Consider the following 26,305-nt stretch of genomic DNA (forward strand, 5'->3'; position numbering starts at 1 on the left):
TAGCAGCACCCCTGCAGGTTCAGTAACATTAGAAAATATTGTGCAACAAATTACCTTCTAAATAGACATTAAATCAAAAGACTAAACCTTATCGTGTTAGAGGTCATGCTGACTTTACGTAACGAATTAAATGTGCTGCTATTTAAGCCTTCTCAAACAACTTGTATAATGTAACTCTAACATTGTTTTCACCATTAATCTGCAGTCTCCTTTTTCTCTGGGGTGTAAATGTGGCATTAGCCACTCTTCAAAACAGATAGAAGAAAATAAATGCTTGTCTAAAATGACTCAAATGTACAGTCAGAGCAAAAATGTACAGTGCACAGCAAAAATTAAAAGTTTAAAATACATGAAACTGGAAGATTGGAGGAGGACCCAAGTCTATTTTTCCATTAGATATGGTGAGCTAGATGTAAAGGAGGTAAGAAAAAAATCTCCAAAGCTTACTGTTAAAGCACTGCAGCAAAAATGATGTTGTGAACATGAAAAAAATCTTGAATTTATTTGACGGCTTTTTAAACAGCACCAGTGGTGCTAATAAATGTGAAAGGCTTCGTGTGCGTCTAAAATACAGCTACTGCATCAACAGGATGTGAGATGCATCCTGCTAGGCCATAACGTCACAAAAAGCTTACAAAGAAAGCCAGTGTGCATGTTGTTTCAGTGCAAGTTTATTAATAGGAATATTTACAGATATATAAAGGAAAACATTTTGTGGACCAAAGTTGCAGATTTCTTTTTCTGTATATTAGAGTTGATGAATGCCAGTGGTGTTGTTCTTTTCACACATTAGTTTTACACACAAACATTATTTCTCATTAGTGTTTGTGGGGAGTTCATTAGTGCCGAGGTCTCAGTGTGCGCTCAAGGTTACCCCACAGAAAAAGAAACCGAAGACAGTCTGACTCACAGAGGTACTTATGGATGAGTGGTGCTTTAGAAGAATATGAAAAGTCTCCACTTTTTTCTTTTTGTTTACGAGCATTTTTAAAGGACCATGTTGTTTGTCTCCTGAGAATTTCTGAGCAGAATTCCAAGTGAAATTTCATAAAAAAAATAAAAATAATAATAATAATAACTTATCCTCACACTGCATTTTATATCCCTATTGTCCTGAGTAAACTATAAAGTCAGCTTGCTTTAAGCATGTCAAAATAATTCTAATAAAAAAAAAGATTGAGTCACAGGTTAAAGTTTTGTAACTGAACACCAATAATTGATCCTAAAGCAGCAATTTTAAGCCCCACTCTCACTGACCTCAGTGAGGCCTGTGTAAGTGCAGATGTGCAGCAGTACAAACATCCATGTGCATCACTTCACGAGCTCATGCAGGGGAACAATCATTCTGCGCTGCAGCTGCCGGCCAGCACGTTGCGGTCGTGAACCTTCCAGCTTCAATAACCACAATGCAGCATCTTTACATGCACACGCCTCAGACAATGACTTTCCTTTGCTCAAAATATACAGGAAACAATTTGTTCTCTTTGGTTAGGAGCAGACCTAGATCCTGTGTTTGGAGGCCAAGAAATGCATGTAGAAAAAAATCTGAAACCGCAAAACATCTTTTCTGCCTTTAAAAGAAATGAATCAAGTGATATCTAAAAACAACAGTTACAGTGCCTGGCAAAAGGAATTATACCCTTTATAGACATTTTTCATCTTTTTGTCACATTAAAACCAAATGATTCTATTTGCTTTTTTGTGATAAACCAACAAAAATTTGTGCATAACTATGAAGTAGAAGGGCAGATGGTTTTCAAAAAAAAGTGCAGTGTGCATTTAAATTCAGCGTCCCACAGTGAGATGCTTCCACAGGATTAGGATAGTTTGTTCCAGGTGATGTTAGCACAGTAAAGTTCAAAGTTTAGTTTTGGTGGCATTTAAAGGCAACTGGTTTTCACTCAATTTTATCTAGGGCTGTCAGTGTAAAATGGGATGGCAGAGTTAGAATCATATAAAAACCAAAAGAAATACAGAAATGCTAACATGACAAGATGTGAAAAAACCCCATAAAGGACATGAAAGCTTCTGCAAGGCACTGTACATCCTGTAGCTTAACCTTAATCTAACATCAGTTAATTAATTAGTTTTTTTGTTGTTGTTTAAATCATAAACTTTTTTTCTAAAGTATTTGAAACTTTCAAGAACACATTTTCACCTTCTGGCTGTGATAAAAATGCACTACAAGACATATCACTACATAGTGAGTAATAGTGGAAGATTGTAGGGATTTTACTCGCATATAATTCATGTTTACTCTTGTGGATTTATACATAGATATATAGATTTACATACACTCCAATTTGAAGTTGTGGAATAATAAAGTACACGTTGCATCAGTCTTAAAACACTTGCAAAATAACTGTACAAAATTCTAAATATTTTCACACATAGTAATAGAAGAACATACTGCACATACAGCTGAGATTACGTGAGCTATGGGGACCCCTTTGAATTCAGGGTCAAATATAGCCTCAAGCTTATGGGGAGGCTTTGAAGGACAATTCTGTTTTAATACAGTTTGATCAATTTACATAGCTAACGCAAAAAACCCCAAAACAAAACAAAAACAATGGTACAAAAAGCAGAAGAACCGTAATGAGGTGACAGTGATGGTTATGGCTGATGTAAAAGTAACCGAATTGGGTGAAATTTTTTTTTAGACTTCTTCGAACTTCACTTGTTTCTTGTGAAATTCAGAATAGTGTTCAGGGTTTCCCCCAGGAAGCTGGTTGGCGGCGGTGGTGAACACTGCTTTCCTCACCACCCACGTCCCCCCAAAAAAGAAAAGAAGGAAAGAGAGGCTGTTATTTGTAGATTTCTCTGTTCCGCCTCTGAACGCTTGAACTTTGAGGAGATGAAAACGATGCAAAGGATTCTTACGTGTATGAGAATGTTTTATCAGCCAGCCTAAGCTAATTAAACAATTAGCTGTTGCTCGACAATCTTATGTTTATAATGTAGGAATAGAAACTCCCAAGTGTTTGTTTTACACAGGATATGGAAGGCTGACGTTGTTTAATGTAATTTCTGTAAAAAGGGGGTTTCACATAACAAAGAGCTGTGATTTCAAAAATTTGGCATTGGTTTTGAATATAATACTGAAAGTCTGTACTTTACACAGATTTTTCATTGTGTAACTATCACTTCAAGAGGTCAGCTAAAATAACTAAACTTCAGTATTTTTATATCTCTGGGCATAGCTTTTTAGCTATTTGTACATTACTTTATATGAAAAACTATTAGAAATTTAGAAAATGTATTTACTTTTAATAATTAAGTTAATAATTCAGAATTAAAACTGGATTGTTCCTTAGTTATTGCTGCAAAAAGAAAATAAAGAGCAACACTGGTCTGCTTGTAAAGCGTAGCTTGTTAAAACTTTGCGTTTAGCCAGCTAAAATGCTGCTTAGTAATTATCTTGTAAAAATATTTTCAGTTTGGTGATTTAACATTAGTCTTTTTCAATAAGCTTGCTTCCTACCAGGTAGCTTTAATGTTATAGTTCTGTAGTTCCAGGTGATCTAGTTTTAATGATGCTTCATTAGCCTTTGAAATTGGACTTAGATAGTAAAAAAAAAAAAAAAATCACTAAAAGTTTGAAAATATATTCTTCTCCACTTACAGATGTGTATTAAAATATTGAAATCTTGGTTTTAGTTGTGGGAAGTCATTATCTCAAAATTTTTACAACAATTTTGGGATATTTCTCTTAAGCATTGAATGAACGCATTGTAATGTAGGAATAGCATTTTACAAGACATTAGTTAAAAAGCGAAAATGAAAAAGTAGTGCTAGCATGTTTTAGTACTTTTAACAACTTGGCTAGATCATTGGCCGTGTAAGTGCAGGTCATCTATGTTTTATGAAAAACTGGAAACAAGAAATAGGAATCTGAGGATGGGAATGTTCCATTTAACAGTGATCCAGTTTAAAGTCAAAAGAGCAGCAGGATATGCCAGCTGTAGTTGCTTTTACAATCAGATAACGGAGTATTTCTTGGTGTTGTTAACATTCAAAGAGTAAAGGAGAACGTTCACAAATACATGTAACAACACAATGAGTGCCGATGGTTTTAATGTGGAAAGCTGAGTAACATTTGGCCATCCCTGACATCAACTGAAGGTAATAATAGAAGTAATAAAGCAGAGTTGTCCTTTAATCTAATACGACTATCAAGGGATTTTTTATTTATTTTTCCAAACCTTATCAGTAAAGCCAGAAATCTATTCTGCAGCTTTCCTGAAAATATTTCAAATCATTTCTGCTGCTGGTTCTACTATCACTGCTCTGCATAACTCCAATCCACAACATTTTATCTCTTTAAAAAAAAAAAAAAAAAAAAAAAAAAAAAAACACGTTTAGCCAGTTAAAAGAAATGGGCTGCTGTGTGAGAACACCCCACGTTACAAAATGCTTGTGACTGAAAACCTCAGAGCAAGTGACATCAGTATATTGTTTCTTTTTCCTTCTTCGTTTTAAAAAGAGCAAGTACCACAAGTAGATCTTAAACTAAGTCACCTCAGTGATTAAAAATAAATAAATCCAGGTATCAAAAGAAGAGTATTGTCTTTGCTTAAACCCTGCAAAAATAACTTTGCTGCCAGGAGCCGTTTCATCTGTTCGGTTAAAGTATTTCAGGTAGAAATCTCATGCAGCTTGGTTTTTAGACTTTTTTTTTGTTAGGTGGTCTGGGCCACTTGACATCAAACTGTGATGAAGATTGGAACTTGAGGAAGACAGAGGAGATTCCCCATTGGACTATTTTGCCTTTGTACAGAAAAGTACCTCATGTGGTGGGAATTTGACCATTGTCTCCCATTTACATTTATAGTGGTGTGCAAACACAGGAGAGAAACTTGTCACCAATATATCACACATGTGGTGTATAAACATTTAAACATTGCAAAAATATATCTTCATGTACAGATTTTGCCTTGTAGATGTAGACAAAATAAAAAGTAAATTAGACACTCGGGAATCTACACATCAATCAGTCTCAACCGTCAAAGCACCTCCCTAATGCGGTTAGGGTGCCCTCTGCCCTCTGTGCAGAAGTTCACAAGGATGTAAGGTAGGTGTATAGGAAGTAATTGTCCAACACATCACACAGGTGATGTTTCAGGGCATGTAATCATTCTTAAAGAGGACGCTGCTGTTGCTATGAACATGCAACAACGATTAGGTAGGTGTTGGGTACCGCAAGATCCGAAAGTTCCCACTCTCCATCTTTCTTTGTTGCCATCTGCTCACAAGAAAAAGAACTATGCATTTAGCTATTTGTTGCTCCACGATCCAGTTCCAGATCAGCCCGTTTTTAAGCTCCTGACTGATTTGTGACTATACAGTCTACGCTTTAACGTTTGACGTGCATCAGAACCCTTAATATGCCAACCTTTGCGCCCCACATTTAAGTCTTGGTTGCTTATTTAACTCCTACACTGAGGATTTACTGACCCTCAATGTAAACTAACTTTTACATAAACTAGAGAAGCTAAAGTTGTTCCTGGATGGAATAACTTGCTGTTTCTCTGATACAGTCATCATTTCTCAAGCTAATTTCGATTACCATCCTGCAGAATTCAGTATTCTCTTTCTCCCAGGTTAAAGATAATAAGACTTCGCTAACATTGTGGCTGATCGATGTATATGGACACTGACAACAAATACATTTTCTAGGCTACGTTAACTTAAAGTGCTAGGATACTTTTTGAACAGGCCGCAAGCATAAAAGGAATATTCTGACTAAAACTTCACTGTCATTAAAACAAACAAAAAAAAAAAAAAAAAACAGAAGACATTTCCTCACAGCAGCCCTTCTCTGCAGGGCATCATCAAAACCGTTTTTGTGTAAAATAAACGCACTCAGATGGATTCAGGTTCATTTTCTCCAGCTTGTCCAGTCATTTGCTCGAAGGTAAATGTGAAATTGGAATGCTTTATTCTCCTGTAACTGCCTTGTTTTATTTTATTTTTTGAAAAAGTAACCTAGTAAAATCTCCCTACCCGTGTCACTTAGCAACAAACCTCTTTCACAATCAAAAAGCACATTCCTACACGTCTTTGTTTGCCCTTGGCTCCTGCTAAACAGGATAACTGCAAAATAATCTACATGGTATTCAGACTGATTACTCAAATCTCCCTGATTAAATACTGATAAAAACTGAGACTAACTTTAAGGCGTGCTGACCCCTTGAACCTGCCAGTGTGCCTCTCATGCATCAGGGTTGGCCTACTCGGCTAAATAAAGGCGTACTACACCGCAAAGTGGAAAAATAAAAAGGTATCTGAAACTTTATTCAAACTTCACAACCAAACTTAGAGCCAAACGATCAGATCCAGAGATTAAAGAGGCAGACCTGTCTGTAAAAAACTCTAATGATGGGCCCACAAATCCAAGACGGATCTGTGTTTCATAACTTCTCAAAAAATAAATAAATAAAATCCTTTCTGTTTTCTATCCCTACAGATTATGACACAAATCTAAGTGGTTCACCCCCTAAATGTGATGCCTACATGTGTCTCTATTTGGACAGCTCGGCTGCACTCTTACATCAACCTGTAAGAGGAAAGAGAGCAGATGTGTGGGTTGCTTGGCCCGTGGCGATCATATCTTGCTGTTCTCCAGGTGGGAGTCAATGTGCTTGATGAGAGCGTCGTCGGGATATCCGACGGGGAAAATCAGTTGGCAGAGAGGGCAGCTCCTCATGTCGTTCTCCTCACTCTCCATCCAGAGCTGCAGAGAAAAACAAACACATTCACACACAGGAAATCAGTCTTTCCTCAAACATCACATGTGAACTGCAGCTACATTACTCACATGGATAATTGAATCAGTGTTGAAAAAGCAAAATCCTCTACTTCATGTGGGGCTACATTGGGCTAAACCAGTGCTTCTCAATCCCAGTCCTCAGGCCCCCCTGCTCTGCATGTTTTAGATGTACCTCTACTCCAGAACAGCTGATTCAAATGACTGCATGACCATCAAGAGCTGCAGAAGCCTGTTGATCACCCAAATATTCAATCCAGGTGTGTGGCAGAAGGGAAACCCCTAAAACATGCAGGGGTTAAGTGAATTGAGAAACACTGTGCTAAACCATTCAGACTATTGCTAAATAGCACAAGTCTGGATGTAGTGAAAGTCTGTCTGCCTACAAGCTAAATATGAAGAGATAAAGGGTCAATTTAGATTTTTATGCAATAATCAAAAGCTATTCATCTTACATGCTTTTTGGAAAAAAAATAAAAAATTTACTGTCCCACTCAGAGCTGAAGATTTATGCATGGGATGTTATGAGTTTCTCATAATTTAATAAGTGTAGTGAAAAAAAACACAAAATAAACAGGTCTGACCTTTCACCCACAGGACTTTGTTTCACCAGTCACCTTTAACACACTTGTATTCTTGACAGAACTTTTCAATTAGTCATAACAATCCCTTTGCCCACACGGCATCCTCAGTGACTTTCAAGGTGTTAATAATTTCAAAGTGTTATGCTGAATGAAATGGCTGTCTGAATGGCTGCCAATATGTGTTAAAGTCCCATTACATTAATAATAAAATTCCCAATTTAAGGTATGAAACACTAAATCGTGATCCTTTATTGCATTCAGTTGCATGGGTTTGTGCTGAAAGCTTGAGTGTGAAAGAAGCTCCAAGCAGTTTCTTTTCAAAAATAGTCTTTGTGTCTTTTTCTGTCTAGTTTTTAGAAGGTGGTGGGCAAAAAAAAAAAAAATAAAATAAAAAATAGAATAAATTTCTCTCATTGGCTTCTGAAAGGTTGATCAGACCCTCATGTCAACTCCGTCACCAAAACCTTATGAAAGAGAAAATACTTTAAACAAAAGAAGCTATGTGATAGAAAATGTTAACTGATTTGATACATAAATACCACTAACCAGTCTATGCTGATTGCATTTACTTTTTATTTTTTAGAAACGAGTTTTTAGGCTCTTTCTTTAATTTTACAGCAAAACTTTGTACTTTTTGAGTTGCTTTAAAGTATCTGTTGTTGCTCTGGAGGAAACTAAATAGGTTGTTTTCTTGTTTTATATGATAATTGAGTCTTAACATCTTGACTCCATCTCTGTTCATCATGCACAGTCATGAGAGTTTTATCAAACTTCTCTTCTCTCAGACAAATAAGACGATTTCACAATGTGCTGGCTGAGTCTCCGAACGGAACTAGAAGGCATCAAGAAGATTGTGAAATATAGTGTGAAAACTATTTTTAATAGACAACTTCTTAGGGCTAGAAAGCTGCTTAGTATTTGATCAAGCAAGTTCAGAGTTTCTAAGATAAGCTGCAGACATGATGAAATACAACCCGGCCGTTTGAGAACCCGTCTCGATAAGTGCGACTCTGTACTTTCAGAATACCTGAAACATGCGGTTGCACGTTATTACAGTGGTACAGCTCGCTCCGCACTTTACAGCACGCGGTGAAAAATATTATAGGTGTATAATCTGTTACAGGAAAGTAAAGAATGCAATTCATTCTGTAATTTGAGCAAATGTATGTAATTGAGGGGGGAAAATTCACATTAACCAATAATTGGTTTGAACAAAATGTCTTCTACCATACTTGCAACTAGTCTGCAATACTAGTCTGCAAATTGTAAAATAAATAACTTTACACTTTGCAAAAATTATTTATTTAGGAACCCCAGATATTTTAAAGAAATGTTATGCATTTCAAAAATGTTCTCACAACTTTTGAAGTAGAAAATAAATAAAAAAACTCACAGCATCACAGATCCTCTACTGTACAGTTAGCATGAAATCATTTTCCACATATTCATTCATGCCAAGCCGCCTGGAGTGATTGCAGCAGAGCAAATCAATCCTTGTTTTGAGAACATTTAATGAACTCTACAGATTTCGCTTTGTAATGTAAGGACAGAAAATGCTTTTTCAGGCATTTCCTCCAGATACCAAGTTGACATGTAGATGGCATCCAGTGGTTGCTATGGAGACTTTGTGAGCTAAAGATGCCACCCTGTCATCCCCTCTCGAAAACGGCCGAATATTTTTTTCAAAGGGCCAAATAAGCAACTGCAGCTGTTTGTGCCCAAACCATGAGCTGAACACAATTTACAGTTGTATTTAATTATAAACTGTAAATAATATATATTTTTATATTTGTTTAGCATAAAAAAAACCCTGGAGGATTCAGGAAATAAAATATAACTTGTATGTAAATTTTGCCCTCAACAAGTTTTCTACTGCCATTATGGATGTAGCTAAATGGGAAGTTGGCATCACCGTGTGTTAATAAATTATTAGTGAGAATAAAGGGCTTCTGTCTGATAATTTCTTGCATTTTAATTGGTTGCAAGGGCAATATGAGAATTGTCCCTGCTTTATATATATATCTATATATATGTTTTTTACATAACCAAGATTTGAACCTCACAAAAAGTACTGGATATTTTGTGAAAAATGGAGAAAAAAAAACGGAAAATGTGGGCCAATATTGAGAAATACCACTACATTTATGTACTTTCTGTATATTGTCAATCCATAATATGTAGTCGGATCATTTAAATTTGAGATGAACTCCTATGAACAAGTCTGACTGAACAGATAAGTGTGAAGAAAGGCGAGTAATTAACTTCTTATTAACTCACGTTAATGGAAGGCCAAGACTGAGCATGCTCTGATGTGGTGTACCCCTGCTGGGGATGGCAGCTGAGGTTATTGGGCCTCTGAGGGATGGGAAAGGCTGTGCAGGATGACGGGCCCCTCATGACGCTGCCTGGTACACCAGGAGAGAGCACACCAAGAGTCCGTGGGGGGCTGATGGGATGGGGGCAGGTCCACTCCTCTTCATCCTCAGAGGACTGAGGCGGTTGGGGGGCAGGCTGGGAAGGAGGAGGGGGCTCAAAATGGAGGTGTGCCACCTCTGACAGGGGGAAAGGCATCTCTCTGGAGTGGCGCATGGAGCTCTCTGCCATACTGCTGTCTCCGCCTGCCGCAGCTTGAAGGGGCGACGGGGACCCGCGGTGCTGCAGTCCACTGTGAGGGGAGCCGACGTGTTGGGGCTGCTGCTTTGGGTAACCCTCAACGTAGGGCCGTGGCTTTGGCAGGGTGGAGACTGGGTCTAAGGAGAAGCGAGGCGGGCACTGGTAAGCTGAAGGGTCAGCTACCTCTGAGTAACTGCGGCGACCCTGGAAGCTGGCTCTCAGGTGCTGGGTGGGCGGTCGGTAGGAATAAGAGGCAGGTCCATCGCTGACGTCCAGAAGCGGGGAGCGGCGGTGCATGTCGGGGGACAGACGCTGCAGCACCGGAGAGCGCCGCTGCTGGATCGGGGAGTGATGTGGCGGGACTGGCGAATGCCGCTGAGAGATGGGAGAGTGGCGCTGGGAAACTGGAGAGTGACGCTGGTGGTGGATGGGAGAATGGAGCTGCACTGTGGGGAACAAAGGCAGAAAACCTCCAATTAGACGCCTCAAACAAAACAAACATCTTTGTGCTTCATGGTAAAGCGATGAAACAGTACGACTACTACACATGGAGGCCTGAGTTGAATCTATTGCCTCTGCTTTTGTTGAGAATCCCAAAAACATCAGAATCTGATTTCCCAAATTTCAATTTAGCAGACTGACCAAATCCAAGTAGAAGCACAATAAAAAGATCAAACATCATTTGATTAAGAGGAGATAAACTTTCTACACAGTCCTGTTAAAATGTCAGGTTTTCCCAAGATGTGAAACAATGAGACCATGATAATAATAGTTTTGTTGGAGAATTTTGTTGGAGAATATTTGCATACATTTTTTGAATTCAGTCTTCTTGGCCACACACTTGTCACCTGTTACAGTGAGTCTAATGAAACTGAAATAGAGTTAATATTCATAGTGAGATTTTCCTCTGTTTATTTTTACCCTTAACCTAAAGCCAGAGAACCTGTAAAGCAATAAAAGAGGGCTGTGGACAGGAGAGGTCCTCTCAACATAATGGATTAGAAACATTTGCACAGAAGAGTTTGACAAATTAAACCTCACACACATCTTCACTAGCACGTGAAGACGTGAGTTGATGACAGACTTCTACCGAAGAAGACTGGATACTGAAAGTCAGTCATGTGTTTCATTAACGTTGTAGTTTCAGGATGTACAGATATGTGCTAATTTGTTGTTACATGGTTCTATTTTTGTTCACTACTTTCAAATTTTGTTCTTATCCTGTTAAATTTTACAGAGTGCATGCAACAGTAAAAGTGAAAATAATAACAGATTTAGAATGATGTCATTCTTCAGACAATTAGAAGTAATTATATTCAACAGTCAGTCAGACACTGAGTCAAACAAAGTGCATATCAATGAGTTAGAATATTGATAATGTCTGAAAATACTTCGATAATGGAAACAGAATGAGACTGGCTTCCAGAAAGCTAAATTTAAGAAAATGTTGCACAAAACAAATAAAGTGAACTATCAGTGAAAAAGTTATTTCTGATTAAATTCTAAATTATCTGGGTTCAATTGAAAACAAATATGAGGAACAAATATGTTAAGGATATATTTTACACATATATAAAATATCTAATTTTAATTATGTAAAACATCAAAAACTTACCTGTACAGCAAACCAACTAATGTAAAAAGAAAAAAAAAATTAAACATCTGTTTTACAGTCAGTGTAGCAGACAAACTCCCATTTTCCCCTCATACATATACCGGCACTTTTCAATAATAAATCAGCACATTTTTTATATTTTCTTGTTTAAAAACTGTAATTTTTTTGCTGCTGTCTGTCATCTTGGTGGCATATGTTAACTTATTAAAATGCATTCTCCTTAGCAGAAATCATAACGGGCAGCTGCTACAAAGTAACAAAGTCAGATGTTGCAACAAGATATTGAGTTGATAGAAATGGTCTTCATGTTCCTCTATTGGTCCATAAAAAGATTTATCTGCACCAGTACAGTTGTAGTGTTTCCTGTAATTTACAAGATATGTTGATGAGTGAGTCAGCCCTGCAGTCACCACTTTAGCTACACTGGTTCAGGGTGCTAAAGAGGGGAGGGGCTGATTGTGCTTTTCAGAGTTTTCTCCGAATGAGGAGAGAAAGGGGGTAAATTCAGCACGTTCACTCGCTTTCGACATTCAAGAACTCTTCCATGGCTGCAGACAATTTCCCAAAACATGCTAACAAATCGCCAAGAATATCAGTTTCTTGTTCTAGATGGCGAAGACGTTCATATTAGCTGCACATTCCTTGTTTTTGTTGTTTATTTTCCTTAGCTGAAGTTCTCTCAGGTTCTGTTCTGTGAAGTTGGTTTGTGGTTGGACGCAAACTTGTGAGACAGCGCGTGTTTCTTTGTGCATGCAGAAAAAGGTGTTGCTACCGTTTAGCACTTCTTTACTTTTACTCCACAACGTGCATCTCGGATTTCCCATCGTTACTTTTAAAGTGAGAAAACAACACATACAAATCACAACCAGCACTGAGAAACAATGCAGATGTCAATTAATGAATCAAACTTCATTTGCGTTACATTTGCTTTTTGAGAGGCCTAAAAAATGATTAATATGTAAAGGATATTTAAGAATTAAGAATCTATCGTGCCCAGTGTCGCTTGAGTAGGTAGTAAGTACATTCAGCAAGTAGGCTGAATGTGTGACAATTTTCATTTAATAATAAAAAACGTCTAAAATACTAATTGTAAAGCTGTTGGTAGGGCAAAACACAAAAAGGCTAATTTGGGCATGAACAGTGAAGGCAAACCTGCATGGAAACAATAAGTAAAATAGGTAAACTATAGGATGAGTTGACTGAAAGAAACAAATGTGTATGTAGAGCAGATCGGATATAAAATATCTACACACCCCTGTTAAAATACCACGACAATATGATAAAAAAAAAAAAATAGTTTATGATAAATAATTTGTTACACATTTAACATAACCAATAATAAATTAGTTTTCAAATAAGTAAGTCAAAAAAAAATTAAATAACTCATCAAAGTGGGAGTGTGTCAGCATTAGCCAAATGTAGTTTTTATACCCACTATAGAGTGGGCCGAGCAATTACTTGGTCCTTCGATGAGTCAGTTCTGACAGAGATCATCACAGTTTCTATCTCTGATAGCTGGTGCTTTTTTTAAAAATTATAATTGAATTTTATTGGTAATTTTGAAACTAATAATTCTAAGAGATGAACTGATCACAGCTTTGTGTCTCTGTCTTGCAGACACCAATTTTGTCTTTATTACTTACAAAAACACGAAGATATAAGAACAAAATTCCAAGTATTTTTGTCACGTCTCCTTGCTGTCAGCAGTTGTTAATAATTTAGATAAATTACATCAGACTGTGTCTCATAGCAGTCACTGTAAAACATAATTATATCATTTCTTAGACACACAGAGAGAAACATTTACAGATCAAGAATGTTCCATGAAAAACAGGTGGAAACCTCAACTAAATAAAACATGGAAACATTTTCTGTTCATCATTACTTTTATCTGCTGAAACTATTGCTCTCTTTCGCCTACAGTTCACTCACAAAGGACAGTTTCCTTTTTGGTTTCCTTTTACCTTTAATGCTGAAAATAAAAAATTTTCAGTCTCCTTCTCTCAGTAACAACTCTCCCACCAAAGATTGTTGTTGCGGCAAGGAATGTAGGTGTGGTAGATTCACTCAGGACATCTTTTCAATTCACAATTTACTTTTTTTATTTTTTAATTAAATAGAAGGTGTTGTCTTACACTAATTTGCCCACTTTAAAAATCTTTGAAACTAAATACACAAGTACACACTTGTTGTTCTTATATCTGCTTTATCAGTGCCTGGTTTTGACCCACAGGTGGGTCAAATAGGCAAGAGTGAGGTAAACCCTGGACTGGTGATCAACACACAAGGCACAGGATTTTTTTATTTTTTATTTTTTTTGCACTTCAGCAGAAAACTGGATGGTCCAGAGAAAACTTCAGCATGTTTTCTAAGGACATTAATGGGATGAACATTCTGTACCATAATACTACAGTCTGATGACGCAATGTACTTTAGGTAAGACACTTATGGTGTAGTAAATCAGAGATCCTGCTTTGAGTCGGTGAGCTTTTCCTTTTGAACTGCATGTTTAAGTTTCACAATGAATACACAGCTGTGGTGTGTGTGTTTCAGAGAGTGCTACTGCAATGTGTTTGCAGATAAAAGACCAGGCTCTTCTAATAAAAATGACCGGGATTGTCTCGACCCAGATTGTCTCTGACATGCAGCGTTTCAACGCATAAATGCTAACCTGGACTGGCCGGCTCCTGCGCCGCCTTCCTCAGGATCTCCGTCTGCTTGGAGCACAGCGCTTGGAGGCGTCCCACTTCCTCTGTTAACTCTGTGTAGGCCAGAGCCAAATTCACCCTGAAGGAAGAAAGGAGGAGGGCAATTATGTAATTAACATAATCATTGTTACAGCAGAACATTAAAGTGTTGGCACAATGTTAAGGTGTTACAACTGTGTGGTTATTTAAACTATAATTGCAGTCAAATTCTTGTCAAAATGCAAATAATTTTTTTTTCCCCCTCCAAGCCAGGAACTGCAAATGAATGAGAACATGAATTAATCTTCATCTGCTATGAAATAGAAAACGGCCTGCTGCAGCAACACACAAATCAGGTGGCTAATTGAGAAGCACATATTTTTAGATTGAATAGCGGAGAGCATAATTTAAAATCACACCATATTCTTGCAAGATGTGCCTTGACGCTCTCAGGGGCTGCGCTGACAGAGCGGCTCTATTTCCAGAGCTCTAATCCAGAAAGATTGGTTTACGAGGTGCCGTATTTTTACCATGGCAACGAGATGTCGTTCTCTCAGCTAATTTCATCAAAACAGATTGGGACAGAAATGTATTATGCAAGTCGAAAGTTAAGTTAATCTGTTCACAAGATGAATATAAAACCAACTAAGACATTTGATGAATAAGATATAAAACCGAACAGGTAGTCAGATCAGATATGGGAGCTTGTTTTTCTAAACTCCTCAGTCTTGATCTGAAATTGACTCATTCAGGAGCAGAAGGAGATAAATACCAACCCTTGTTATCGGGTTAAAACCAAAACCATGAAATCCAGCTTATAATCTACGAAGATAACGTAGAAAAATCTGAGTAATTTCTTATACAACGGCTTGCACTTCAAGAAAACCGAAGTTATCATTAGTTTCATCAAGAGTTTTATAATTTGAGAGTTTCAGAACACGACAGTGTGTGTGTTTGCGTGTCATATGAAAACCAGCACACCTACACGAAAGCTTCAACATACCATGAAGCACCTCTTGAGGGTAAGCATGAACACAGACAACATGCAGATCTGTCTTGAGATAAATGAAAAAGTCAGAGTTGAAAAGAGGATGTAAATTGTGCTCAAGGCCGTGAGGCGCCGTTGAACGATTTTGATGTGATGACCTTGCTAAAACAAAATTGACTGATCTCATTCTTCAATAAAGATTGTGATGGATAAAAAACACAGAACTTCTGCATATCATGGGGAGTTTTTCAGCATGAAACAGAACAGACAGAAACTTCCCTGAAAAAAAAAACAACAAACATCCTTCCTACACAGCTAGCAAACTGTAAAATTTTAACATATGTTCTACAGCACACCCACACATTAATTTAGTTTTAGCTACTCCTGCTTGCATATATATATATATAGTAGTAGTATTACAATTAGAGTGTTAGGTTTTATTTTTATTATCTTTTTAACAGAAATCCATTCTCAAAGCTGGATTAGGAAGCTCTTTGCTCCTTCATGAATGCAACAAGTTTACCTTCAATTTCATTTAAAAGTCAGAGTCTCTGTTTCAGAGAAGCCAGCACTGAAAAAAAAACAGAAGAGCGACTGAACAGCTCATAACTTCCAATGGTTAGTTAGTGCCTGTTAATGGCCCACCTAATTTCTCAACTGACTACGGTGACTCACACACAGGGTGGGGGTATTAAACCCCCATTCAGCCCACCGTCTGGCAACAGACATCTTTTCTTTTGGTTCGAATTGGTTCAGCTCGGAAGGGCCATCGCTGTTTGTGGCTTTCCAACCTGCTGCATAAGGAACATAAACGATCATTTGCGTTACTTACGGACATGGTGGGTGGAGCACGCGGCATAATGTTGCTGTCTTATAAAGCATCCCTGAAACTAAGTAGCAATCTTCCTTTACCCCCGCTTCGGCTGTTCATACCTAAATGCTGATGTGCGGCGGATTTATTGACAGTTTTAAACTGACGCACCTCTTCCTTTTCACACATATGCCATGTCACATTTCACATTTGCTCATGTCTTTTAGCAGTTCTTTGTAACAGGTCCTGGCCAGAGCGCAACACCTCTCAGTCCTGGCTCTACACCCTCTGAGAGGGCAAAGAGGCACAGAAGTAATAAGTTGTTTGTTTGTCTCCCAAGCAACTAAAAATGCTTCTCACATTTGCTTACATGCATTTCCTCTCTTGTGCATATGCTCCTTCCCCTCCCCCCCACCCTCTTCCCCCCCTCTTTTCGTTCTTGAATGCGAGTGTGCATGTTTTTGTACAGTGTACCCTACAGTGCGTGGGAGGGGTGTGATAATACCAATGCAGCATTGATGAAAGGGCTGTGGAAGTAGATTGATCAGGTGGAGAAGCGCACCATGTGTGTGTGTGCGTGTGTGTGTGTGTGTGCGTGTGTGTGTCTGTGAGTGAGTGGGAGGTGAGTGTAGGCTGAAATCTGACCCCCGATCTGATATTTTAAAGGAAAAGCCGTCTCCACACCTGCCTCTGGGATCTGACGTTCCCTCACTGTTGGCACACATTCAGGGAAACATGACTTCAGGATGCACAGTGGTGCACGTAATACTTGTCTTTTCTTAACTGAGAGAATGAGAGAAATTACAAGAAAAGGAAGCGGCTTTTCTTTAGACCTCCTGGAAAGGGCAGGGGTCTCTCAGAAATCAAACAATGTCTTTCTTTCCCACACTCTGCAGTCCATATTCTGAATTTTGTCTCGCGCTGTTTAGTGTAACACAGAAAGGTGTCAAACTGCTCTCACACCACGCCACAGTTACGGGGTGACGCTTTGCGTCTTTGAAGTCGGCCAAGCTGTTTTCATTATACAAAAGGACCGAGTAGTGAATAGGAGTAGTCAGTTGTTTTAGTACTTTCAGAATTTCATTGGCCATTACAATTTGCAAAATATTTCAAAACAGACAGCTGAGCTTAAATTTTACAACTGGCATTTTAAACATGGCTGAAAAACTACAAATTCACTAAGTTGAGAATTTGCGAACAATCGGAACACAAGATTTAATCTTCGCTTTGCTTGCATTCTCAAGTCGAAGAGGGAATTCCACCTGAACAGGCCGTGATTTATTTGAAATTGCTCTCGATTTCTGTAAATTGAGGACAGATTAGTCAGTCTCTCCGCAAAGGAATAGTTTTGAATTGGTAGAGAGGAGGTTGAACTGGGCGGGGGGCGGGGGGAGTAATTGCCAGGTGCCTGCTGGTGCCTACAGTGATGTGGCTTGTGGTTGACGAGGGTAGCTTGTTCGCGAATTAACGGTTCCATCTGAAGGAAACAAGTCCGCAAATGCAGTTACGAGAAGCGAAGTGGAACTACTGGATGGAAATGGGCAGAAATTAACACAACAACAGCAATAAATGAAGATAAAAAAAATATTTGTAATGCTACTTTGATTATGTTGCTGTTTGCACACACACAAAAAAACAACAACAAACAAAACAAAAAAACTTTTACATACTGGAGAGGTTTTCTAATTATCACCACTAATTAACAGACAGAAAACTTAACTATAAGCGTTATGTATTGTGCTAATATTTTTGACAAAACCTCCTTTTTTAATCTGTGCAATTTACATTAAACAGACCCAATTACAAGAAAATGCTCCAGGAAAAAGTGCAGCGGCAATTCAGTGGGAGTGAGCAATATTGTTGAGTAAAACCAAAAGGTGACCAAGGCCTGGAAAAAAGTAGTAGACTTCCACCGCACACTCGACACACACAAAAAAACTCAGCCTCTGACTGCTGTCGCACCATTTACTTTCTGTTTGCTCCCCATCGAAACACCTCTGGGGTTTCATTGTGTAGGAGTCAGTTGCCCAACCTTCTGCGGCTTTTTTTTTTCTTCCTTTTTTATACCTGACACCCTGTAAACATCAGAAGTGAGGGGCAACTTTAGACGTAGATGAAGATAAGAGAGCGCCCTCGCTTCCAGTAAGAAACAGAGATAAAATTATAAACTGTAAAATTTTATTCTGATGGTTAATGGTAAGAGAGGAGGAAAGAATCAACACTTTATTGGGATTTTAAGGCAAAAATATATTGCTAACATGTGCAAAGTGGACAGGAAGACGTTTTGGTTTGTGCATACACTGCCCCCTGCTGCTCAGGGTGATTATTTGCCAAAAGTGTTCCGTCAAATTCTAAACATTCTTCAGTTTTCACATTTATAGATATAACATTTCTCTATTAGTTTTTTCATGCTAATGAAAAGATGCCTTTTTTTGACTCATTATACAAACAGTCATCTCTCTTTTCATGGTTTCTGTTGAGAGCCTGTTATTCATCAATCTAAATCTCTATTTTCTTTTAGTTGCTTTGTTGTTTCTTTTTGTTGGTCATCTTGCTTTTGCAATGCTTTTAGTTTGATCTCTCTCTATGTTTCACCCGCAATGCCTGCGAGATAATTTTTCAAAATAAGACTAAATAACTGGACCCAGTTGTAACATGCAGTTAGAGTGTTTCGCCTCTCTTTTGTTTTCACCAAACTAAAGCAGCTCAGCAAACTTCTGACCATGAGTAAAATACTGTCTACTGATGGCTCCTCACAAACTTTATTTAATGAAAATTAGCCAATGGCACCTTGCATAGTACATTCACCAGGCCAGAGCATCCAAACGACATTACGCCTCTGTTAATGCTGTTTGAATCACTCCAATCAGTGATTGGAGAGTTTGTTTGCTTCCTAATGAGGCCCCCAGACGAAGGCCTGAGCACATCCCAGCAGGACAGCAGAGATGAGCTGCTGCTGAAACATTTCTCAATCTTGCTCTTTTTTTTTTGTCTGTGAACATTGCTCAGCCCGTATTCCTTCTTGCTAATTTAGCCATGCTCCCTCTTTCCTTCCGTCTCCGTCTCCACATGGGCTCCCCTCCCTTCAGCCCCTGCTAAGAGATTGTTGGGGGGGTCACTTACTGCTCATCTCCCACTTTCTTTATCCACTCCACATCGCACTGCTTGCACGGAGAAGTCATTTCCTGCAGAAGTAGAGCATGAAATTAGATTACCATGCAGGTTGCTGGTAGGATATTGGACAAAATCTGACAGCATAAAGTCAGCAGGGACAAAAACTTTCAGAATGAAGAGCACAAGCTCAAAGACTGTTATTGATGTATGTTCTCAGCATTTTACCATCACAAAGGCTTTTTTTCCCCTTTTAAACTGACAGCTGAATTTATGTGCTGTAAAATGTATTTTCAGCACCTTCAGCTTAAATATATGTCACATAAGATAACACAATGAGGCTCTTATCACTTTTTCAAAAGAAAACGTGGTAAATGCAGATCCACTGAGGATTGCAATTGCGTTTCCATGGAACAGTCAATCTAACATCAATCTTAAATTCCGCCTTTGTTTGCCCCGTTGCCTCCAGCTTCAAACTAGAGATCAGTGGTAGCTGTCAAGTTGAGGCCCACGGCTTTCATCATCCAGCTTATCATGTTGTTGAACCATCGAGGAAGTAAAAAAATAAAAAAATAAAAACTGTGCAAAAGCTTTGAGTTGTTGCCCATTCCAATAAAGTCTCTTTGGGATGTGCCAATTTAAAAAATATATTTTGATTATTGTTATAAAAAGAACAAATAACAATAGTAATATGATTTGTAGTAGTAATATTTTTTTCATCATTTTACTGAGTCTTATATTTACTTCCACCGCCACACACAGGGTGTTTTTTGATTTACATTAGTTTTGGTACTAATTATAAAAATATCTGAAGAATAAGATTATGTGTGTAAACAAAGGACAAACTAAGAAACCAAACAACCCAGAATCATCATTGCTTCATAAAATACATCTGAAGGGAAGTTAGTGCTGTGGAGTTTATTTAGGGGTGCCAGGTCAGAGGGGGTTGAACACAAATACCAGCCATAAAACAAATATCTGACAATCGCGTTTCACTTGTCTTAATTATGAGCTACATTGTGTGGAAAACCTGTTAAAATCCCAATAAAATTGACTTCAGTTTGTAGCTGTGATGTGAAAAAATGTGCAAAAGTTTAAAGTTCAGGAATACTTGTTCAAGGCACTGTAACTTTATTGTGAGGGTTTGTTTTTTAAAGTTCAGTACTTTTCTGTCTGTTTAAATGGCCCAGATAGCGTGTACCAGACTGAAAACAAAGCAACACTGACCCTCTCCCTCTGGTCGTCCTGCAGCTGTCTGATCTCGTCTTTCAGCCGCTCGACCTCCGCCTTCATCTCCTCCTCCCGCTGACACGCCCCCTGGGCCTCGTGCCGCGCCCCTTCCAGCTCGGCCTCCAGCCGCTGCAGCTTCAGGTCCGACAGGGTGTCCAGGCTGCGCGAGCTCTGAAGGGTCAGAGCTGGGCAATCCAACACTGGGAGAAAGGAAGCAAGAGAAACGAGAGGAAAGGGTGTAAACACGCAGCACGAAAAAAATATACACTGAGCTTCTATTGCTTCTTTTTTCTTTTTTTTTTTCCCTGAGTAATGCACCGCCCGGCTGTCCACGGTTGTACAATCGATGACTATAAAAGAGCCAAAGAGCTGACTTCTTCCAAGGGCAGCATCTTTCAGCGTGTACCTGGGTGATGTGATCTGTGTGGGCTGGCCAGTGATTCAGCTCCGCTCACACAGTCCTTGAGCTACAGAAGACATAGCAACGGCACAGCAGTATCATCTTTTATCTTTGCTCCTGCCTCCTCAATAAAATACTTGTATGTGCAGTCACAGGTGCAAATAGACAGTACAAACTTAGTACTACACATATTTTTTTTTTTCATTCGTACTTCACAATTTAAAGCAAAAAAAAAAAAACAAAAAAACATGGAAGACAAACAGATTTGATGCAAATTTCCATGAGCTTTCTGCCAGTCTGATGCCTGAGCAGAATGAAAACTCCTCCTCATCAGGGTTTACTACGGCACAGGCATCTGTTGAGGTGGCACTGGTGCATTTCTTCCATGTTTCAGCCGCCCACATCACTGACAAGGTCACAATGCAAAGCAATTAAAGTCGACAGAGCCCCATCTACTTCAGTCCTTGCGCAATACGGCAGATTGAGCGGTGCTGTTTCCACTGCTCCGCATTTGTTTCGCAGAAATTTGTATTGTTCTCCGTTAAGCTGCTTTTCTTTTACACGTTTAGTCGTGCAGACTACCCACAGCGGAGATCACTTGGTAGTGCAGATGGGCTGAATAACACCGATTTACAGCACACTGCCAAATGCCTTTAGAGCCAGAATGACTGAAGTTTATCTGCAAAGTACTTTTTTTAATCAATTACATAACTTTTTTGTTGGAACTTTGACGTTAAAGAAGCTGCTATTTTCTCTTAACATCTTGGTTGGTTTTGCTGTTTTTTTATATATATTTATTTAAATATATTTATTTATTTATCATTTAACATTTAATTGCATTGCCTTTGAGAATTTGTAATTTACATTGTGCTTTCTTGCACGGCAATAAAGGAATTTGGATTCCTTTATCAGAAATCCTGTAACAAGCAGAGAATTAATCTGACGTAGTTATATACAGTAACATCAATACAGCTGTTTAAAAAAGACTCCAAAAATGTTGCAAATGATTTCTTAGTCATTTTTTTTGTTATCACAGAACATCGCAGAAAAGACTAACAGAAGGCATTAGTATCCATAGGAAAACATAGACATATATATGACAATAGCAAAAGTCAATAAAAAAGAAGAACGTGCAATGCTGAGTTACATAAACATAACAAATCCCAAAAATCTGCATACTGTAACCAGTCATAAATCATACAAAAAAGCGACAAAAAGATTTGCACTCTGGCAAAAAGTTTGTTTCTCTGCACAGATGAGCAGCCAATGAGAAATGCACATTCGACGATTTATAAAAGTTAAAACAACAGACAAGAGGCGGGCAGTTATCCTCCTGCGTCCAAATGTCTTTGGAATGACTGCTCTTACTTTTTCTCAATTTGTCCAGTAAAACGTGTCCACTAATTGTACCCGAGTGGACAAAGCTGCTTACTGTGTTTGTCAGGGCCAGCATGGAGCTGCAGGTACTGCATGTCTTTGTTGTGCAGCTGGATGTTGAGCTTCTGCAGAGACTCCTCCCTCTGCCTCAGCGCCGACTCCAGGCCCAGGATCCGCTCCACATGTTTCTCCACCAGGTTCGTCTGAAATCACACACAAAAATCATGAAAAGACAGCCCAATCTGTCGCACAGCTGAGAACAAGGTAAAATGTTGTCTTTATTTATATGTGGCACATGGTACAATCCTGTGATATTTGAATCAATTGTCAAACACAGGAACTGGTATCAATCTGCAAAAATGACACTAACTGTGTCTGAATTAAAGCAATTATGCAAAAGGAGTGAGGGAAGCAAATTTCCTACATGGAAAAGGTACCATAAGAAGTCAATTGCAAGGTAACATGAATGCTTGATGTTTGCGGACATCAAAATTTGCCCAAAAGGGTTTTAGACGTCCTTCACAACCAAGTCCTTCACAAAGGACTTGGTTGGTTTGGAAAGATTGTTTCCCTACCAAATTGAAATCATTTCTAGAAAACAACAACTTGTATTTACTCTGGTTACTTTTGCCAAAGATTAAAATGTAATCGCAGCACAGTTCTGAATGAAGAGAAAGGCTCTGAGAAAGGAAAGCTTCGCAAAAAGTGATCAATCTCCACATCTTTGCCATTTAAATCTAAGTAAGAAGTAAATCATTTAGCTATATCATTTACTGTTTTTCTTAAGAACCTTCCGACTTTAAATTTCTAAATCTCTCTATCACTTTACAGACGTGTTAATGGGTAAGTGAGCGAAAGGCTGGAAGGTGAGCGAGGCGCAGTTTTCTGATGAAGTCCCATTAACGAGCTGCAGGTGATGGTCCCTGCCAGGTGGCAGCTCCAACATCTTTGGCACACTTCATTCCCTCATCACTCTGACAGTTTAAAGCTGCTGAAGATACTCTGTGAGATGGACTCCACTGTCAAGTGAGATGCTTTATTGCCTCAAAAGGGCACCGAGGAAAGTTCAGCCAGCCAATCTGTTCGGTTGGACAGCTCTGCCTCGTGTTGATTTGTAACCACTTAGAATAAATGAGATTCTCACGGTTTTAAGCGGTGGAGCGACACACAAGGGAAAGTTAAATCACATGCGGCTTAATTCCTCGGGGGAACAGGAATAATTAAAACAATTGCTGAGAGAAGAATCTCTCTTCCAAAAATATTATTAGCCAGATTATAATTTGCAGGATCAGCAATTGTATGTTTTGTTTTGTTTTTTGTAAAAAGAAAGATACTATCGCTTAGCAGAAATTGCCTACAGTGAAAGATTTGATGATCGGCAGCATATTTTACTGTGAATATTGGATGTTCAAAACTACTAGTTTATGGAACCTGCGAACTTGATGTTGGACTAGACGTAAATGAACTTTGTTCACCAGCAAGGTTTGTTGGGAGGTGCTTAAGCTCCTAAAATGATTAAGAGAACCAAATTCTTTAAAAATGTTTAATGAAAATTGATAATAAGAAGAATCTTTAAGGAATGAGGAAAAGCCCAGAAGAAAATGCCATGGCTTGGATAGGTTAGCTAACATATCCAAGTAAATTGGAGGGAGACATTTGGGAGTATTTTAGGCCACACCTGAAACACAGTTTTCTCTTACGACATGTATGAAAAGTCAAGAGAAATCCGACATCAGGAGGAGAATTGTGGAGCTGCACCAGTCTGGTTCACCCTTGAGAGCAACTTCCAGATCCCTGAAGCTGCCACATTCATCTGTTCAAACTATGATACGTAAGTACAGACATGATGGGAATGTTCAACCATCATACAGCTCAGGAGTCAGACAATGTTTGTCCTAGATATGAACATATTTTGGTCCAAAATGTGCAGATTGACCACAGAAGAAAGACCTTGTGAAGACTTTGGCTAAAGCTAGTAAGAGTCTCATTAAACACAATATTATAAAAAAAAACAATAAAATAAAACATTTTATGTCCTACTTTACTATTATGAATTACTTTGTGTTGGTTTAGTACATTGAAATTCTTTATACATAGATTGAGGTCTGTTCTTTTCATAACGCTCTTTGTAATTTCTGTCTTGATATAATCCCCAAAGCCGTATGGATTTTTACTTTTTTTTAACTCTTGTGTCTTTGATTCAGCTGCAGGGAGTCAAAAAACAAGACTTCAAAGTTAATATTCCCAGATGCTCCTCATCCAATCTAACTAAAGTGAAAGATGCAATTACATCTTCATCTACAAAATATTTACTCATGGGGCACAATACAAATGCAGGCCACACTTCGATTCCCTGAATCCCTGAATCGAAGTGTGGCCTGTTCAGGGGAATCGATTTACTTTCCCTGAACGTTCAGGGGAACGTAGCTGTTGTACTGCAGCTACGTTCATTCTGTTGATCTCTCACAGGAAATCTCGATGAAAAACACTGTGGTTTGTGGCTGCAATGGAAGAGATTTCAAGGGGTATGAACTTGAAAAATATTTATTAATGTATTGCCATCAAGTTGCTAAAAGTTATAGAAAAAAAGCTAAAAAAAAATATGCAGAAGGTAAATCTGCATGCTGACTTCTCAAGCTTTGAGGATACAGAAATAAGAACATTTCTGCAGCAGACAGCTGCTATGGTTCACTGAACTGGAACCAAACTGGAAGAACTTTTGTTGTATTCATATAAGTTATATTTTTTTACATCTAAACACATATTTCATTAACTACTAATGATATCAACTCTTGCTTTTTTTAAAATCTCAATCGTCAAACTAATACTTGATGAATAAACCATTCGACTCTAGCGTGAAGCTATCCGAGTGTCGCTTCTGACCATCTTGTCGAGGTCCCTCTGGAGGTTGCTTTTCTCCATGTGGATCTTCTCGTAGGCCTGGATCACATCCTCCAGCTGTTCTTCCCTTTCCTTTCTCTTCTGCAGCTAAAGAGAGACAAAAACAAAAAACAAATTAAAAAGCTGAAAAGCAGGCAGACAACAAAAAAAGTTGACACATTTCCTCCCTTCTTAGTTTTCAAACTTCCTCACAAAGGAGAAAATGAAGGGAAAACTTCAATTCGGAGAGTCTTCAAACGTGTCCCTCAAGAAGATGTTTTGTAACCGGGTGAAATTGGGACACCGAATATCTAAGATGTCAGCATGTGCAACACAGCACTTCCCTAATGTCACAAGCGTTTTAAAAAAAGGGGGCCAACTTAACATCTCGGTGGCTTAGTTTTCTTACAGTGTGGCGCGAAGAGTGCCACAGTGAGGCACAATCTTATTTGGCAGATCTGAGAGCACTGAGATTCTCCAAAGCTGAGTGAAATTAAGAGATTTTCAAAGTAGTCGAGGGAACGAGCTCATCGAAGCGTGTGGAAAGAAAACATGGTCACTTCCAGGCAATTGAGTGGGAGCATCAATGAGGGACTGAGATAAACAGAGAGGGACACACTAATGGTACATGCCGAAGCAGGGACAGACGTTCAATGTGTCGATAGCAACATATGCGAGTGGAAATCTGGCACTGGTGCATGGGTGGCTTGTGGAAAGCTTCGTGAAAGAGTACAGCAGTGATTTATTGAGATTTAGTGTGACAGACCCACAGAAAACATTGTGTAAATGTCAACTAGAAGTAAAGCAATTCATGGCTTTCTTTAGAAGGACAAATCTAAAATGTGCGACATGCCCTTCCATAGAGCCCCTGTTACATTGCCACCCATAAATAAAACTGCCTTCAGAAGTCACCTAACTACTAAAAATCGTACATCTGTGGTTAATTAAGAGTCGGTAATCAGCTACATACAGAATGGGAAGGAAAAATGACAGTAAACGCATCACTGCCTCAGTGATAAGTGGTGGTGGCAGCATCATACTTTGGGAATGAATTTCCCAAATTTCCATGAATTTTTCCAAAAATGGAAAAACTGACCTGTTGATAAGGAGATGGATGAAATTAGATAAAGCGTAGTGCTGGGAAAAATCTGAATTGGAGGCGCAGCTAGCATTAGCTTATTGCAAAATCCACCATGTTCCAAATTATTATGCAAGTGATATTTTCTCAGATTTTCTTAAA

General features: G+C 38.6%; 1 protein-coding gene across 2 annotated transcripts in view; it reads right to left on the bottom strand.

The window, feature by feature from the left end:
• Positions 1-655: 655 nt before the first annotated feature.
• tbkbp1 (TBK1 binding protein 1) overlaps positions 656-26,305 on the bottom strand; it is a 59,245-nt gene continuing 33,595 nt past the window's right edge. For both annotated transcript variants that reach the window (XM_044103188.1, XM_044103189.1), the window contains 7 exons: positions 25,069-25,173; positions 22,241-22,388; positions 20,406-20,608; positions 19,191-19,252; positions 14,253-14,368; positions 9,631-10,412; positions 656-6,736 (listed from right to left, as the gene is read on the bottom strand). In XM_044103188.1, coding sequence (XP_043959123.1) covers positions 6,608-6,736; positions 9,631-10,412; positions 14,253-14,368; positions 19,191-19,252; positions 20,406-20,608; positions 22,241-22,388; positions 25,069-25,173 — 1,545 coding nt within the window. In that variant the 3' untranslated portion in view covers positions 656-6,607. The remainder of the gene's footprint in view (positions 6,737-9,630; positions 10,413-14,252; positions 14,369-19,190; positions 19,253-20,405; positions 20,609-22,240; positions 22,389-25,068; positions 25,174-26,305) is intronic.

This window comes from Gambusia affinis, linkage group LG20 (assembly GCF_019740435.1).
Source record: "Gambusia affinis linkage group LG20, SWU_Gaff_1.0, whole genome shotgun sequence".
Taxonomy (NCBI): domain Eukaryota; kingdom Metazoa; phylum Chordata; class Actinopteri; order Cyprinodontiformes; family Poeciliidae; genus Gambusia; species Gambusia affinis.